Source organism: Glycine soja, chromosome 10 (assembly GCF_004193775.1).
Source record: "Glycine soja cultivar W05 chromosome 10, ASM419377v2, whole genome shotgun sequence".
Classification (NCBI taxonomy): Eukaryota; Viridiplantae; Streptophyta; class Magnoliopsida; order Fabales; family Fabaceae; genus Glycine; species Glycine soja.
Genome location: NC_041011.1, coordinates 7,172,851 through 7,190,956, shown reverse-complemented (window position 1 = coordinate 7,190,956; position 18,106 = coordinate 7,172,851). Strand labels below are relative to the sequence as shown.

General features: G+C 31.9%; 2 protein-coding genes across 2 annotated transcripts; one reads left to right on the top strand and one right to left on the bottom strand.

Moving 5' to 3' along the window:
• Window positions 1-6,302: 6,302 nt before the first annotated feature.
• LOC114369555 (protein phosphatase PP2A regulatory subunit A-like) lies at window positions 6,303-7,143 on the top strand. The gene is made up of 3 exons (XM_028326783.1): window positions 6,303-6,418; window positions 6,678-6,819; window positions 6,911-7,143. The coding sequence occupies exons 1-3, from the start codon at window positions 6,363-6,365 to the stop codon at window positions 7,007-7,009; spliced, it is 297 nt and encodes a 98-aa protein (XP_028182584.1). The 5' UTR covers window positions 6,303-6,362; the 3' UTR covers window positions 7,010-7,143.
• A 4,211-nt stretch (window positions 7,144-11,354) lies between these two features.
• On the bottom strand, window positions 11,355-17,743 carry LOC114369277 (glycinol 4-dimethylallyltransferase-like). Its single transcript, XM_028326472.1, has 13 exons — window positions 17,663-17,743; window positions 17,525-17,575; window positions 15,615-15,871; window positions 15,381-15,464; window positions 15,204-15,278; window positions 14,733-14,816; window positions 14,546-14,635; window positions 13,911-14,012; window positions 13,296-13,391; window positions 13,115-13,186; window positions 12,932-13,030; window positions 12,027-12,131; window positions 11,355-11,628 (listed from the first exon to the last, which is right to left on the bottom strand). The coding sequence occupies exons 1-13, from the start codon at window positions 17,712-17,714 to the stop codon at window positions 11,587-11,589; spliced, it is 1,209 nt and encodes a 402-aa protein (XP_028182273.1). The 5' UTR covers window positions 17,715-17,743; the 3' UTR covers window positions 11,355-11,586.
• Between the last annotated feature and the right edge of the window lie 363 nt (window positions 17,744-18,106).

Below are 18,106 nucleotides of genomic sequence, written 5' to 3'. Positions count from 1 at the left end.
CGAAAGGTATGTTGCTGAAGAGTGTATCGGGTTTTGCTCCCAGTACATTGAAGGTGGTAAAGCGGTGGGCCTTCCTGAAACTCGTCATGGTCGAACACCGGGGGGTAAGGGTACACGAGGATTCAATGTTGTGACAATGACTCGGCACGAGGTCTCACAAGCGCATCTGTATGTATTAAGCAACACAGCTGAGGTCATTCCATACATAGATGCTCACAAAAAAAATTGACTGAAATGAACCCAAAAATGAACATGATGAGGATTTTGAAAGAGCATAATAAAGCTTTCATTAATTGGTTCAGGGAAACAATATTTTCCAATGACGGTGTTTCAAAAACGTTAAGGTTGTTGGCTGTTGGTCCAAATCTTAATGTAGCAACTTGGAAAGGGTATGATATCAACAATTATTCCTTCTACACCAAGTCCGAAGATGACAAAAGCACAATGCAAAACAGTGGTGTAAGTGTTGATGCCGACTCCGATCACTTTTCTAGTGCATCAGACAACAATCCAATTCGAGCAACCATGCCTTACTTTGGAGTAATTCAAGAAATTTGGGAGCTTGACTATACTGAATTTAGACCAGTTGTTTTTAAGTGTCAGTGGGTCAATGCCAATACCGGTGACTGTCAAGACGAATTTGGATTTACCTTAGTAGACCTAAATAAGGTGGCTTATGTGGACGAACCTTTCATTATGGCACAACAAGCAAGACAAGTGTTTTACGTCGAAGATCCTTGTGATTCAAGATATTCAGTGGTTCTACAAGGCAGACAAAGCGGTTTAAATGACTCACTCGATGATTGCACAGTTGACATTTGTGAAACACCACCTTTTTCCACCAAAACGCCTTCTATCAATGACTCAGAGTGTGTGGATGACGTGCATGCAAATCGTAATGATCATGATGAAGAGCTATGGGAAAACAATGTGGCTTAACTAAATTCTATGAAACTAATGTAAAATCCTCTTTCCTTTGATGTTGGCAAATTTTGTATTGTTAATGTTTCAATTTTTATTTCAATATGGTCTTTGTTTGTGATTATTGTTAACATTTTAGTTTTTTGTTTTCCAGGATCATGGGAACTCCACCAACATCCCCTCCGCAGTCAAATGTGCATTCAGAGGTGACATCTAGGAATACTAGACAATCGACACGTCTAAGAAGGTTGACTTTCAGAACATTGGATCAGCCTAGACCAGTTGTGAACGTTGACGCTGCAACTGGACGAGCATCGAGTCCAAATAAAGAAATATTCCACAACTACCTAGGGGTCGTAGAGAGAGAAAAAATTTCAATTGTACATAACAGTTGGAAGGATGTACCAGACTCCCTAAAGGAGCTTGTATGGAATGACATTTTGGTAAGTTTTGTCATGCTGAAGTATATTGTAAAAAAGCTTTAAATGTTTTAAAGTATGCATATATTAGTAAACACATTGTCCTGTAGGAAAAATTTGATATCCCATAAGCCCTTAATGCAAAGAAGAAGCTTATGTCCAGTGTCGCCACTAGATGGAGGCAGTTTAAATCATCCCTCACCACAAAATTTGTGTATAGTAATTCTGAGGGGGAACAACAAGAAGATCCTTCAGTCAAATATGGTCTAGATCCACAAGCATGGGAGGAATTTGTGGCAACCCGCAAAACGCCTAACTAGCAGGTTAGATGTTAATATTTTTTAATTTTTATACTCTTGTAATTATAAAGGCAATTAAATTTTATTCATGCGACAAGTATATGGAACTCCACAGGGAATCAGAAAGAAGATGCAGGAAATCCAAAAATCCAATGAGTGTCCGCATTTACTTTCCCGTGGCAGATATGATTTGTTAGAAACGCACTAAGCCATATGGGCAGATGACATCTCAGGCGGCACAAGAAATACCTGATAAAATTGTTAGTTGCTAGTTAAATTTTAATTACAATTATTTCAATTTTTTCTTAATTTGTTATTTGTGTTTGACTTATAATTACTATTAATTTGATGTTGTCAACGATTATACTAACTTCAATGATGTCAATTTTTTTGTTTCATGTAGGACTTGTTAAAAGAACAAATGTCACAAGGTTCGTTTGTCCCCCAGGGTCGTGATGACATACTTAACACCGCCATAGGGAAACCAGATCATGGAGGTCGTGTTCGTGCGACGGGGTCTGGGGTGACAATTAGTCAATACTATGGGAGGGCATCACGTGGTTCCAGTTCGTCATCCATCACCATCTCCCAAGAACAGATGACTGAGCTAATAGGAAGCATTAGGGAACAAGTTAAGAATGAGTTTGCAGAAGAAAAGAGGCGAAGTCTAGAGACATGGAAAAAGGAGGTGAAGGATGCCATTATTATTGAGATGTCACAAAAGGTATCGCACCTCACACCGCCTACTCACGTGGATATAAATGTGTTAGGTGCATGCGTGAGCACTAAGGAGAGCAATGCTGAAGTTGCTGTCAACCGATCTGGGGAAGAACAAGTTGGGCATATGACACCTACTATGGGGTTGTATGTCGAATGTCAAGATTCTACCAAGCTAGTGGCGTTGGGAAAAATATATCAGGGAGCCTCTACCATACATTGTGGCATATGCAGATGATGTCGTAAGGGTTAGCGTTGACAAAGTAATTGATGGTGAAACTGAAGTCCCATGCCCCACATCCGAAATTAAGTATGTAAGGCAGGCCCTTAACACAATCATTGCATGGCCAACACCTCTTGTAAAACTGGTATTAGATGAGGTAGTATCTTTAATTTTTTGTCATAAATACATTTTTACATGTTTTTACAAATCTTTGTAACATTTGTGTAATTCATATTTGTTTGCATCATAAAGGATTGAACCATTAGTCCAAAGCAAGTCGCCGAATCTGTTGATGGGGTCAAAGATGTTGTTGTGCAGGACCCCTTGCGTGAGTTGATTAAGTGTCTGGTTGACATTTATGACAACCCTGTTCAGTTTGAGTGGGATAGTAGTAAATTTGGTATTCCAAATGTAGATTCAAAGTTGTTATTAACATATGCCGATGTGAACGAAATAACAATAGGGGACAAATGGTTGAACATAGCCATACTTCAGTTGTGGACCATGTAAATAAATTTCATTTGTGACTTTTAATTTGTTATTGCTTTGTCATATACCTCATGTTGAGTAATTTGACCAAATCTCCAAATTAGGTATATGGATGAGTGCAGTAGTACCTTGGGTCATGTATCGCTATATGGATTCCTTGAGCCTCAATCAATACACAACGCAAAGGACAGACGTGGGCAATGTGAAGAATATATTGGAAAATGGCTTAAGGAATCTCAGCGACAACTGTACTTAGGAGCTTATCTGAATCAGTAAGTAAAATATATTTAGGCTATCATGCTACGAATTTTGCATTCATTAAGTGTATCTGTTGTGTCAATTGCAGGGCCCATTGGCAACTGATTGTTTTGTGTCCTACAAACAATCAGGTGGTATGGTTTTGTTCAATGCGGAAAAGGCCTGATGTTCATATCAAAATTGCAATTAACAAGTTAAGTAATATATTTGAAGTTGTTCAACATTTATTTTACATCGAAACATACATTGTGACATTCTATATATGCAAATGATATTGATGTTCCAATGCAGTGCATTTAAGGCATTACAGACGACTGATGACGGCAAAGTTCCTCAAACTACACCCTAGTGGATTGAAGTTAAGGTTAGTCCCAGTTCAAACCATGTTTGCAAACGAAAATGTTCTTAAACTTTTTAATACAAACATTCAATTATTTTTCTCATTTCATGTAGAGTCACGTTCAACGAGGAGGCTATAAGTGTGGGTATTATGTGATGCATTGGACGTGGAACATAATTATCGGGGAGTTGGAGACTGATTGGAGTCTAGTAAATTGTCTATAAATGCTCATATTTTTTTTCTTTTTAAGTGGAAATGATTATTTGTTTGTTTCTCACAATGTGTAGTGGATCGGTGATGGCACGCTACTAGACACGGAGACAATCACAGGATTACGTCAAAAATGGGTTGAATATTTTTTTAAACTTAGAAGCATCAATTGTAAAAATAAGTAATTAGATGACATGTGGACATGCAGTTTGTGTTTTTGATGTATTTGTTTTAAGTTTTATAAACATTTTTTTTGCTGTAATGATTAATATTTGGCAATGAAAATATAAACAGTCTTCAAAGTCCTGCGAATCTTAATAGGTATGTCACCATGTTTTTTCATTTTTGTTTTTCCCATGCACAATGTAAAAGAAATAGAAGTTACAAACAGGTTTGTTGTCCTTGGCATTTCTCATCATGGTTTAGTTTTTTCACCTCAACAGTCTTCTTTCCAAGATACACTTGATCTACTCTTTCTTTGTAGTAGGTACCTAATGATGATTTTGAAGGAATTATTGATGAAGGAGTTGCCAAAGTTGTTGCTGGTTTGGCTCTTTTGGTCTGATAGAAAATCATCCATTGAAAAGGTGAATAATTTATTTGGTAATTTGTAGACTTAGTATAGGAATAAGAAAGGTTTGCTTCTTGCTTAATCCATTTTTTAGCCTCCTAAAGAATATAAATGGAAATGATATTAAAGAAACAGAAAAATGGAAAGAAAAAAATCAATCAATTCTAAGGCAATTCTGCTATTATGCATATTATGACAATTTTATAAAAATATTAGGTTGAACAAAAACAAATCAGGTTGTCAAATATTAGGTTGAACATAAACAAATATGGTTGTCAAATATACTTTGCAACATGGTGGGCACTGAATGTGGTGTTCAACATTTATAACAAGAAGGTGTTGAATGCATTCACATACCCTTGGCTTACCTCAACTCTCTCCCTTGCATGTGGCTCTCTCATAATGTTGTTCTGTTGGGCCACCAAGATAGTTGATGAGCCTCATAAGACTGATCTTCAGTTCTGGAAGAATTTGTTCCCTATAAGTGACTCACTTTTGTTTTTTTTCTCAGGATAAATTTGATAGGAGAAAATGAAAGCATGCTTTTTTGTTTGTTCATTTGTTATAATTTACGTGTACTTGTTCTGGGGATAACATTTTTTTAAGAACTATTTTGTCCCATGTCTTGATATATATATGTGTGTGGTTTGACTTCAGAGAAGCTTGACGATTTCATGAAAAAGAGAGAAGAGAAAATTTAATTCATTTAAACTATGTTGATGAATTGGGAGAAGGCTTACAAGAGAGATTTTTTTTCTAGCGATGGAAATTTAAGTTTTGGAAAGGCTTTAGAAAATTGTTTGTGACTGTGATTTTGGCCGTAATGTCAAGGCTTTTGGGGCCTTTGTGGCCGCAATATCAAAGATTTTTTCTACTAAAAAAATATGTGATATGTGGCATAGTAAAAAAACATATTGATTAATGAAGATCATTATAAATTTAGTTTAAACTGAAACTGGAAATGATTACAAGCGTGGGAAGAGAAAAAGAGTGATTAGGTTGTGCTTCTGCAATAATTTACCAACAGGAGCAGTTGGCAGTAGTTAGTGTGTCTTTTAAATGATACATGTCACCTCATAGCTTGGGCAGGTACACAAAGCAAAGCAAAGCCAAGACTCTCTCTCTCACTCAGACTCACATTCTCTATTCTATGTGTCTTTCTCTTTATATAGCTTCTGTGAAGACTTGGTTTTAGAAAGAACACAATGGTGTAGTTGGATCCACATAGTTTATCCTACCTAGTGGGAAAAGATTTGTTTTTGTTTTTGTATAACATTATGCCAAAGGATTCTTTATTTCCCCTTCATAACTATGCATTTTGTGCATGGTCTTGTCTTATTTGTTCATTTTTGAACCGTACACTTGTCACGTACAAATACAAATTTTATTGAGCTTTAAAGTGGTATGGATATGATGCAGTCAACTCAGATATTTATGGTGGAAGTATGATAATCTTAAATTACAAAAGATTAAAATATTAAAGTTGGAAATGGACCTACTTGGTCATGCAGTCATGCTTGGGTTGATAACAATCCTCACACGCAGCTACATATTGAATTATTTGGCAGTTGCATGAGTTTGCTAGGTGACCTATAAGCAATAAATAATTACATTAGGAGTTATTTGACAGTTGAATGAGTTTAATCCTGGGATGCAGTTCTGTAGAAGGTGGATTCTCTTATGGTTTTACTGTTGGTTGTCTGCATGTTTTCATGTTCATAGTCCCATCCTTTTGTCATTTTGAAATTTGAAGAATGTTGTCTTCTTAATAGTTCATAAGAATATACAAAAAGTTACATAGAAAAATTAATTTTGGAAGCATGTTGTCTTGTATTGCTTCAAAAAATGAATTTCTACATTTTGTCACATAGTTGAATTACTTCTTATCCAGGATAAGTCATGGCGTGTTCGTTACATGGTTGCTAATCAACTATATGAGCTATGTGAAGCTGTTGGTCCTGACCCCACCAGGTAACCTTTTGTACTTGCTAAAATGATTGGTTGCTTGTCAAGATTTTCTGAGCTTTTTTCCATAGCAATCTGAAAATCTGTTTTCATTAATATTAATCACTAGACATTCTTCAGTCGGTTAAAAAACTCTCATGTTTCATGATTGAAAGGTATAAAAATGACTTCATACTAATTTCTTCTTGGGTCTTTGACATGATTTATAGTGTATTTGTTTCTCACATTCTAGTTTCCTGTTTATATGATGGTGATGCACTTGTAGGTCAGAATTGGTCCCTGCATATGTTCGTCTGCTGCGTGATAATGAGGCTGAAGTACGTATTGCTGTTGCTGGGAAAGTAACTAAGTTTTCCCGCATTTTAAATCCTGACCTTGCCATTCAGCATATTCTACCATGTGTGAAGGTATGTAGTCACAGTAAAAAAATTGGGATTCTTACAGGTTAACATTTATGATACTTGTTTGATTACAACTGATCAAGTTTGCCTACTATAGGAGTTATCAACAGATTCATCTCATCATGTTTGCTCTGCACTGGCTTCCGTTATAATGGGTATGGCACCGGTGTTAGGGAAGGTAAATATCACTATCTAATCTCATTATTTATACTGACATAAATTTAATACATTTAAAAATGTGTCTATACAAATGTTTCAAAAGGGATAAAAAAATCATATGGCTTTGGTTATTATATGGATAAATGGTTTAGCATATGACGAAGTATTTCCAAATTTGGCTTAGGTTATTATATGTGTTGGGTGGGAGAAAAATGAGCGGTCATGTGAATGAATCTGTCTTAATTGCACAATGGAAACTCTTATTTATAATTATAATCTAAATGTAATGGATAAGCTTTACAAATTATACAGCTGATAATATCCCTATTTGCACAATACATTACATAATTACTAGATTTCTAACAATATACATCAAATAGTTAACTAGATTTTGTTATACTTTCTTTCTGGTGGCAGATGTGTGCTAGGACTTGGGGCAAGTGCCCTCTCTACCTTAAAATTTCTTTTGGAATATGCATTATTGGTCCACTACATATTTTAAATTGCCCTCACTAATCAATAAGTTATATAAACATGGAAAAAAAAATTCTGTTACCTGCAAACTACAAGATAAAAAGTTATATTGTTTTGAACCCCAGACCTAAGAAACCCCCTTACTCTTTTGTCTATTTTGCTTTTGGTATGTGAGAGTCATTGCCATGAAATAATTGTGTCCTCGATCCATTCACCACCTAACCTAACCTCTGTCACTTGAGCATGCCTAGATAACTCAATTATATATACCTTTTTATGTAAAGGGAACTCTGCTAAATTCTGTCTCTTTCAGTCATCGCAGGATTTTTGAGTTAGAATTTAATGCCCTTTGTCGTGCCTTGTTCTTGGATTCCAAATTCCAATCCCAGAATTTTAATTGCAAGAGTTTGAAAAACCCTTCCTGTCCTATCTTTTAAATAATGAAAGAAAAGAAACAAGAAAAGATACTCATTGTTTTGTTCACTCATGTCATGTTGGAGCTTCTTAATTAGAAGTGTGTTGTGTTTTCCACTTCCAACAACAATAAATAACTCATAATCTTGCTTAATACCAATGTTTTGATGGAATGGGGGATTTTTAGATGTTGTTGAGTGGACAAAGGAGAAAAAGGAATATGCTTTAGTTGTAGTTTGATGAGCTGTTAGCTAAATCTCACTGTCTATGTCCCCTTTATGCTATCTCACTTGATTGGAAAATGAGATTATTATAGCACTTGCTACCTGCTACTACTGCATCATATACATGGACATTTAAATGAAACATTATTGCCCTAAGCCTATAACGTGCAACTTTTATCAACAACTAAAGATTTTCTTTGAGTTTTTTTTTATTGCATAAATAGGAAAGGGGAAGGGATTGGGGCAGGAATCAAGTTTGTACTCGATTGAAATCATACTTATTTGTTCATAATTTGCGTAGGGTAATGTGATCCTGTTAATTAGCAATACATAGTCATAAAGAAATAGCACTTTCATTGCATCTTATGTCTATAGAGCTTCTTTGGACCTATCATAAAGAGTGTAGAATTTATTTTTAGGGTGCTAGGAGGTTTTACTATTAATGTAGTTGTTGAACATAATTATGTCACTGACAATAAACTTCACCTTTATCAGTATCTATTGCGAAGAGCTTCACTGATGAACATGATAGTTTAAATAAAGCTACAAAACCAGTAATCTTATCTTTTGTGTTCTGCTCTTCACTACAACCTTGCTTCCCATAGATAACATCTGCATCAAACAATAGACAAACATGTATTCCTTAACATGCACACCACTTTCTTCTTCTTCTTATTCTCATCACACCACTCTAAAACCAAACCTCAACCCTCTTCTGGGTGCAGATGCAACTTCTAGGCCATGTTCTCTACCCTTGAAAAGAAGAACATGCTTTACTACCAAAGCCATTCTCTCATCCACAAGAGAAGATGTCTTGAAGCATTTCAACGAACGACGAGCTCTCAAGGTAATAAATGTAACTAAAGCAAAAATCCATTTACAACTTTCTCTTCTATCTTGTCGTTTTGTTGGTTTGGTTTTCTTCACCTAAATGTAGTTTTTTTCCTTTCCATGTGTATAGTGTCTTTGGCTGGTTTGTTTGATGTTCATTGTGCTCAGCAATTCAGCATGCATGTATGATGGTGATAAAATTTTCAAGGATCAGCTGAAAATTTAGATTTTTGAAAGAAAAAAAAGAGATTAACTTTAATCAAGGAGTTGCATTGAAATATATACAATTTATTGCAAGGGAGTTTGGTCAAATATGGGGTTGAATTCGTTCATTAAAATCTTGTGCGTGTAAGGTTTCAGTATGTTTTATGCATGCTAACAAACATTTGGCTTCTTCTGAAGATTATCCCAGGCTTGTAGAATTTCAATAAAGACAATGTTGCCTCGGTTGTCACTGTTGCAGAATTCTCTGTTTCTTTAGTTTTGTAGGTTATACCCGATTCATCCAAGGAAAAATAAGATCTAGAATCCATGCATTGGTTTTGTATCTGATAGCTAACGTATGGATAGGATAACCCAATGCATATGAATTATTCTCCTCGGTGTTGACTCTTGAATTTTAGAATTTGGAGTTAGGACAATTGCCTCTGCATAAATTTTTAATAAGAAATCAGTTGTAGATAGTAACTTCTTGATTTCCTTAGTAAAATATTTCACATTTCAATATAAACTAACATACTAATGTCAATGAGTATGTTTTCTAATCCTTTGGGCTAACAGGGTGGAGCAACTCTCTTGGATATAGCATGTGACCCTGAGTTGGTAAACCTGGCCATTGACTTAACTTCTTGTCCGGTAAATTCATACCTTCTTATAGACGTCTTAGCCACTCTGATTATATGGTTGTGGACATGAGCAAAGGGTATTTGGAAATTACCTTGGCATAAAGTTTATTATAATCATTGGATGTCTTAATCATTTACTAAGTTGCTTTTAAACATGTATATTACTATACTTGTATGTATCTTTAATTGCTGAAGAATCAATGTTAGCTAGACTTTATCAAAGTAATTGAAGCAAGTAATTAACAAAGATCCAAAGTCTAGCTTGATCCCTATACATATAGTACATTCTTAATTTGATCCTTTTACATATTGTACATTCTTAATTTAGTTCCTATCTGTTTAGCGTATTCTTAATATGAATTGTTGTTATCTTGTCTCATAAGTTTCAAATTTTTTTGTGATTTTAAATTTCAGTTTAAAATCTATAAATACGAATTTGAGAATTTTTAAATATTTGTTTCATGTTGTGTTTTTTTGTTTTTTTAACTTTTCTTTCAGTATGCTGTAAGAGATAAAATCATCCATCCTATCAAAGTTGAGGTACGTCGTTCTCTTAATTTTTCTGGAAAATAATTATTTAATTTAGGATTTTCTCTTACGAATTATAATAACTTTATATCCTAAAATTATAATAACTTGTTTTTTTGTATGAAATTGTCTTAACAATTTTTTTTGGTTATAGTCTTGTAATTAATATATATATATATATATATATATATATATATATATATATATATATATATATATATTGATTTATAAAATTAATATTTAAATGATAGATTAAATATAAATAATTTGTTAACCTCTTATTTTGATTTAATCTATCCTTTAAATATTAATTTTATAAATAATTTTTACTATTAATATTAATTACAATGCTAACATATATTATTTTTAATTATTTTTATTTTTTATGATGACTTATCATTCAGGAAAAATAAAAATAATTAAAAATAACATATAATTCAAGGACGGTACTTACGTAAGCAACGTCTTTGAAAGTTCACAAATAAAGACGGTGCTCATATAAGCAATGTCTTAGAATCTTAACTTTCAAAGACGTTGTTTAAGTAAGCACCGTCTTTGTTGGCCAACTTTCAAAGACGTTGCTCACGTAAGCAACGTCTTAGAATCCTAACTTTTAAAGACGTTGCTTATGTAAGCACCGTCTTTGTTTGCGAACTTTCAAAGACGTTGTTCACGTAAGCAACGTCTTAGAATCCTAACTTTCAAAGACGTTACTTACGTAAGCACCGTCTTTGTTTGCGAACTTTCAAAAACGTTGCTCACGTAAGCAACATCTTTGAAAGTTAGGATTCTAAGACGTCGCTTACTTGAGTAACGTCGTTGTTTGTTAACTTTCAAAGACATTGTTTAAGTAAACACCGTCTTTGAAAGAGGATCCCTTTCAACGACATAGGATTTTAACCCGTCGTTGAACCGTTTTACTTTTCATGACGTTGGATATAATGACGGTCGTCCACCGTTGTTGTATCCTGTTTTCCACCGTCTTAGAAACACTTTTTTATAATAGTGTTAGTTTATTACAAAATTAGATTTTTTTTTTTGGAACAAACTTTAAGTCCGGTGTAACTACCACTTACGATATGATTTCCCACCAAGAAACATATTTTACACATCATCAACCTCAACATTGATACACATAAAGTTTCCACATAATTGAAGAAAGACCTTAATAATACAAAAAAAAATATATAGGAACACATAACTTTGGAGTTTTCATTGTTTTAATAATATTTAGATGCAAAATGTTATTTTTCTGTACGAATTGCGAATATTGTTTTATCCTTCAGTAATCGATATCCTTATCTAATGAAAGGTAAGAGAAAGTACGCTGCATCGAACAACTGCAAAGAGAAATAAGACATCATTACATGACCATGTTCCACTTTGTTTGAAGCAAAACATAATTTAGTAAAAGAATCAAAATAAATATATAGACAATCTGGCAGTAATTCACGTGCTAGTTGTTCAATTCTCTAAAAGATGCCGAGTTTTTCACTAGGAGATGAAATTAGACTGAAATATGATTATGTGCATCATCTTAACCATAGAAACTCATGTTCCAAAAAAACAAATTCAATTTAGCTAATTAATCCCTGTGTTGTATTTCATTTGGATATTGGAAGCTAATGAAAATCAACCTTATTTATCAAAACATTGAAAAATTAATCAGATAGCTATTTCTTTTAAATAATACTCCTGATATTAAACTCAAATGGTAAATGAACTTCAAGAGAATTACCTTCCAGATCAACATATAGAAGGATCTAGTGGAAGCTGGGCTTGTTAAATCTACATATTTGGTTTGGTACCAGAGAATTGAAGCAAGAATAACATTTCCTAGACCCTGAAACATTGGCACCAAATAAATTTTAAATATTGTTGGAAAGTTTAATAAGTTTATTTTTATTTACAGATATTTGTAAGAAAATAGATATATGCTTTCTCCAAAAAGAATGCCTTCTTTAAAACTCAATTTTTACCCTAGACACTACTATCAAGATTATAAAATTAGAATACTTTATGCAATAAAGATAACTTTCCTAGGCAAATATTTCTTCATTTAAGTATAGATGTATGGGATATCATAAGCTGGTAATATTAAACAAAATGAAGTCTACTGCACTCTAGTAAACTTCGTGTGTATAGACAGGTTCAAAGGGAGAAAGAAATTATATGTACTCTCTATCAATTTTCTAGCTCAGAACCTAGGACCTTAGTTGGGAGCATTTTCATTTTTTTTTATTTTCTTAGCAAAAAATACAATCTCACTTGTTTGATGGTTATTATTCTTATTAAATTCACTAGTCTAGAAATGGTAGGTTAAATAAATAGAATAGTTATAATAATAAAATTATATTGATATTGATGTGGAAGATGTGTCACAAAACATACAAAAAATTATTTTTATTATATTGAGAATAATAAAGAAATAATTCATGACATTTAAAAAACACAAAAAAAAAAAATCAATCCTAAGATAATCTAAGTCTCCCAACATTAAAAGATCCTAGACCAAGATATTGTAAGACATTTATTTTATATTGTAACACTTGTTAGTCAAAATCAAACCCCTATTCGGAGGTGCAAAACAAATAACTTTAACACACCTATAAGCGGGACCTAAAGATGTAATAAACATATTACCGTAACAATTTTAATCCAAAGGCAAGCAGAAGATGTTACTCCTGCTAGGAAGGCAACTCCAAAAGCCATTTCAAAAAGAGAAACGCAAATCCAAAATACCTGGCAAAAATTAATTAGGAACAACCAAGAGCTATACAAGAGGGCATACCAATTCTTCTAAGATGTTGCATTTGAAAAACATACCTGTTTTTGACCTAAACGTGCTGAAAAAGAATGGATGCCAAATTTTTTATCTCCTTCGATATCAGGTATATCCTATATAAATCAATTAAAAGGTTTTATTTTACATTAGGTACACATATATTGAACCAAAAGCTTTATTTTTGAAAAAAAAAAATGTTCTAAGAAAAGAGAAGCCTTTTACCTTGGACAATGCTATACCTATAGCGTATAAACTCGAGAATACAATAGTAACAATCAACGATCTTGGAAAGATAACTGGCCTCTTGAACACAAACGTCTGAACATTGTTATATATGAATTAGCAATAAAAAAATATAGATTCCTTTAATTAATAACATTAAAGGGTTGTTAAATAATATATCATTCACATAAGGCTATGTGAAACAAAAAATAGTACATAAAGAGGGTGGTCTCAAATGATAACTTATGGCTTAATGTAACTATTTGCAACTTGTTAACAATAAGTTAGTTATAGACTGTATTATTTAGGTGAGACAATTATAGCTACCATAGTTAAATCTCTCTCTCACACATACACACACGCACACACATGGGCAATGAAGGTCAATCTCATTCTTTTATCTACATATTCAATTTTTCTTGAACTTTCTCATTTACATCTTATGATATAGTTATGTCTGGTGAATTCAAATAAATGATTATGTATCAAATGAAGCCAACCCTTAAAACTTGGGATAAGGATTTATTATTATTCTTACGTGGATATAATTAAGTTAATACATGCTCATTCAGAACTAAAGGTGGATAAAAAGCACAATTAGGTATAGGACAAAACCTGCATGTGAAGAAAAAATGTAATTGGAAATATAATTCCCCAACTGAAAAAAATGATCATTGCTGCGAGCAGTGGATATCTCTTCCATCTCAACATGGGTACCTGAAAAGTTCTAAATAGTGTTATCATCATCGATCAATCAATTTTTTTTATCAAATGAGTCTTTCTTGATTGGTTTATTTGTTAGAAAATATTCATATAAGTTTATGTAATATATTTTTTTTGTATTTTGCATAGTGAATTTTAATGGTAAATGAGTTTGTTTAAGATAATTTTAAATGTTTTAGCAAAAAAATATCTTGGATTTCAGATAAAGGATATTTGAAAATATTGAGTATTTTTAGATGTACTATTTTTAACTAAGGGATTTAAAATTCCACTATAGTGTATTTTGAACATGCCTGCTCTAGATAACTGTGCAACCTATCTTATGTATCCAAACAAAATATTTCAAAAATAAAAGTAATTAAATAAATAAACTTAGGACGGCCACAAGGGATAGATCCACGACATTGCAACCTAAGACTTAGAAGAAAGATTGAGACATGCAGATCTCGACTCGATACTTTATTTGTTTGATACTTATACCTTAAAACATTGTAAGGGGAAAAAAGTTAGATGAAATTGAAACTCACATTGACTGAATAGCCAGTCCATGGCAAAAAACATAATACAAGGCTCCAAATCAATGGCCGAGACCCTATAATCGAGCTAAGCCCAAAACTCTGGAAAAAAGAATAAAATAATCAGTCCCCTTCTACTTTGTCAATGAAGCTCAGCTTGAAAAATATTACTGTATAAAGGGATGAATCTATACGGTACCAGAACTGCAGATGATACAGTAATAAAGACAGCATTTGTAAATGATAATTTCCCAGATGGCAATGGAAGATATGGTTTGTTTATCTGCAATAAAACATATAACATAGAATAGTAATAAGACAAACAGTATAGTCCTTCCTCCAAATTAAAAGTTTGTAAGCTATAATAGGTTGCATGTTTTAACCATTATATAAAAGGATAAAATAATTAGGGAGAGCTGACAAACCAAATTATAAAAATGAGTTAAGTAAATTAAAAATATATAAAGCGTTAAAATTGTTGCATATGAGCAATATGTTCCACCATCCCCTAGTCTTTATCTGTTTCTGAATATTTGACTTAATATAATCTAGACAACAATTTTGTTGTTATCATATTTTTTTTAATGCAAAAATAAAGAAGCCTAAAAGACATAAAAAAAGTAAATTATTATTGATCAAAATTATTTGTTACTAGTAGTAAGTTCCGTACCTTGTCTATTTCAAAGTCAAACACTTGATTCACACCATTAATATAAAGATCCATAAAAAAGTGAGCTACCAAAACCTGAAACATTTCAAAAACTCAATGTTTTGATGAGTTAAAGGATAGTTTACAATTGACTATTGACAGAAAAAATAAAAAATAAAAACATGTTTGGAGTCCCACCTGTGATAAACCAATAAAGAATAATGGAGATATATCTGATATTTTCTCAACTGCAAGGAGAGACGCGGAAATTGTACATAATGTCTGACCAAAAACAAATAAAATTGACATTTAAAACATTGATGATATTACTATCATCTAAAGAAGTGTTTCATACAAATGAATAAATTTCGGTATTAACCATAATATTTGAGGATTATTTATAAGAATAATACTAAAAAAGTTTGAACTTACTCGGCCAATCATTGTGTAAGGATAGCAAAAGTTGTATAAAATAGCCAAGAAATTTTTGACAGAGTCAAAAATATTTTTGGGACTAGAAGCATGAGATTCAGAACCAAAAGATGGAATAGCAGGGGCTGCTTTTACAACATATTTTATATTGCTTTCTTGATATGTACGCCCTCCTTCAATGCATTTGTAATGATGATTCAAACTTTGCGACCTCAAAATATTATATTCTATTTGAGTTTTCCTTTTCTGTTGTAAACCTACAACATCAAATGTTGGATGCAGTATTAGTGGCGATACACAACAAAAAAGTATATTGTTTTCAAATTGTTACAACCAATTGATCATGATGAGATGATGAATTGAGACAGAATAATCAAATTCTAAAATTGAAATAAAATAAGTCACCACCAAAATTTAGAAACAAAGTCAGATTCATTAGTCATTTACACTCATGAAAGCATGCATATTAGTAAGTTACTACATTTGTTATAAAAAACGTACATCTCTAATTGATCATGCAAGACTTAACAATTTTTAAAATATTTATTTTACCACATTAACAAGGAAAATAATTTGATTGTGACTTTAACTAAATTTTGTTTATTAGATTTTTATTTGTGAAATATGAATAATAAAAGAAAGTTTCTTTCTTAAAATAAATAGAATTATCCTTTGAAAAATTTTGTTTTGCCATGGCGAGTCCTATCAATGCTTCCATATTTCTTTAGGTGCTTGAAGAATTAATGTGACATAGTTTTGAAAATACTTAGTTGGTTAAATTTAACTTTGAAAAAAAGAGTTTTTTTTCTTTTGAAACTAATTTGTTTGGAAAGGTTGACTTTAGTTTTAAAAGGAATTTTATTTTGAATTTTTTAAGAACTTGAAATGAAAATCAATTTTGAAGATTGACTTTGAGTTTGAAAAGGTTTTTAATTTTTTTTTATAAACTTAGAAAAATAATTCCACTTGCATAAATTTTATGTCAACATATTTCTATTTAATAAACGTACCCTTAACATCCAAATGACATATTTAAAGATAACACTTGCAAACAACCTAGAAGCACAAAACTGGATTTAACAAGTAATTAAGATAGTAAACATAACATTCATACTTTGTGAAAGAAAATAAAAATGAAGCACCTGAATTCCTATATATATATATATATATATATTCATCTTTATAATTTTGATTAACATTTCATGTAGTTCAGAATTGATACTTAATTTCATTTCTTATTTCATATATTATGATTTTCATTTTCCTATTTTTCTAATATTTTACTTACTCTTTTATTTTTTATATCAAGGAATGCTAAAAAAGGCCTAATATTCAAGGCCCAACCTACATCAAATAATTTATTACTTGAAAAACACGGAAAAATAGGGTTGACTGATGCCCTAATTGAATATTATGATAAACTAAGATAATTTAGGAGATAATTTTTTAAAGAGTGGAGAAACCAAAATTTTTATTTTTAATTATTATCTTGTATTTTAACAATTTTGTTAAATTATTATATATGCATAAAATTAATACTGTGACATTTTTTTATTTTAATTAAATTCTTCAAATATCATAAAATTTTAATCTGAAATAAAAAATTTTACTCCAATCCTTTTTCAACTTGGAAACCTCCATCTAATAATATTACCAGATGAATGAAAAAAATGTAATAAATTGAGATATCTTGAAGGTTTTATTTTTCTCTTTTTCTTTTCTTTCATTTGAAAGAAAGAAATATTATTACCAACAGAAAAAGTTTATATACAAATCACATAATGTGCCCACAAGACATCAACCAAAAGAAAGGCTATCATGAGAACAAGAACTCGAGGTTATTTAAAGGGATAGGGGGAGCTGATAAAAAAAAAAAAAAAAGAAGGGATAGGCCGGGTAATAAGACATACTTGGATAGTTATAATTGTTAGTGGAATGTTTCCTGCGCCAGAGATTTCCACCTACAGTTATATATCATGGTTCCTCATATCAGCAAATAATTTTGTAATAAAATGAACCAAACTAGCTAGCTAGGACATGTAGCTTACCATTTGTGACTGAACAGACATTAGGCGAAGACATAACAAGGGCACGATCCATGGAAACTGAACTCACTAACAACACAAAGCACTCTCTATACAAAAAATAAAGAAACACACACCCCTATATATAGGGGAGATAAGAGGAATGAGATTTTAATTTATAGACTTACACTCGACAAAAGTTGATTTTTTTTAGAGGTCCACTCTCTATGCAAACTATTACAGCATAACCGAATAAAATATAATTGTCTTTGGTACATATAAAGAACAATACTCTTTGTTTTTTTTTATGTTTTTTTTAGTTAGATCTCAAAAATTCACTAAAATAAAACATACCTCAAGATTTAATTAACACTAGATATTCTTATATATTATTCATTAATAAAATCACATTCACATTAAATTAAATTTTTATTTTTATGAGATATAAATTTATTACTTATCGATTAA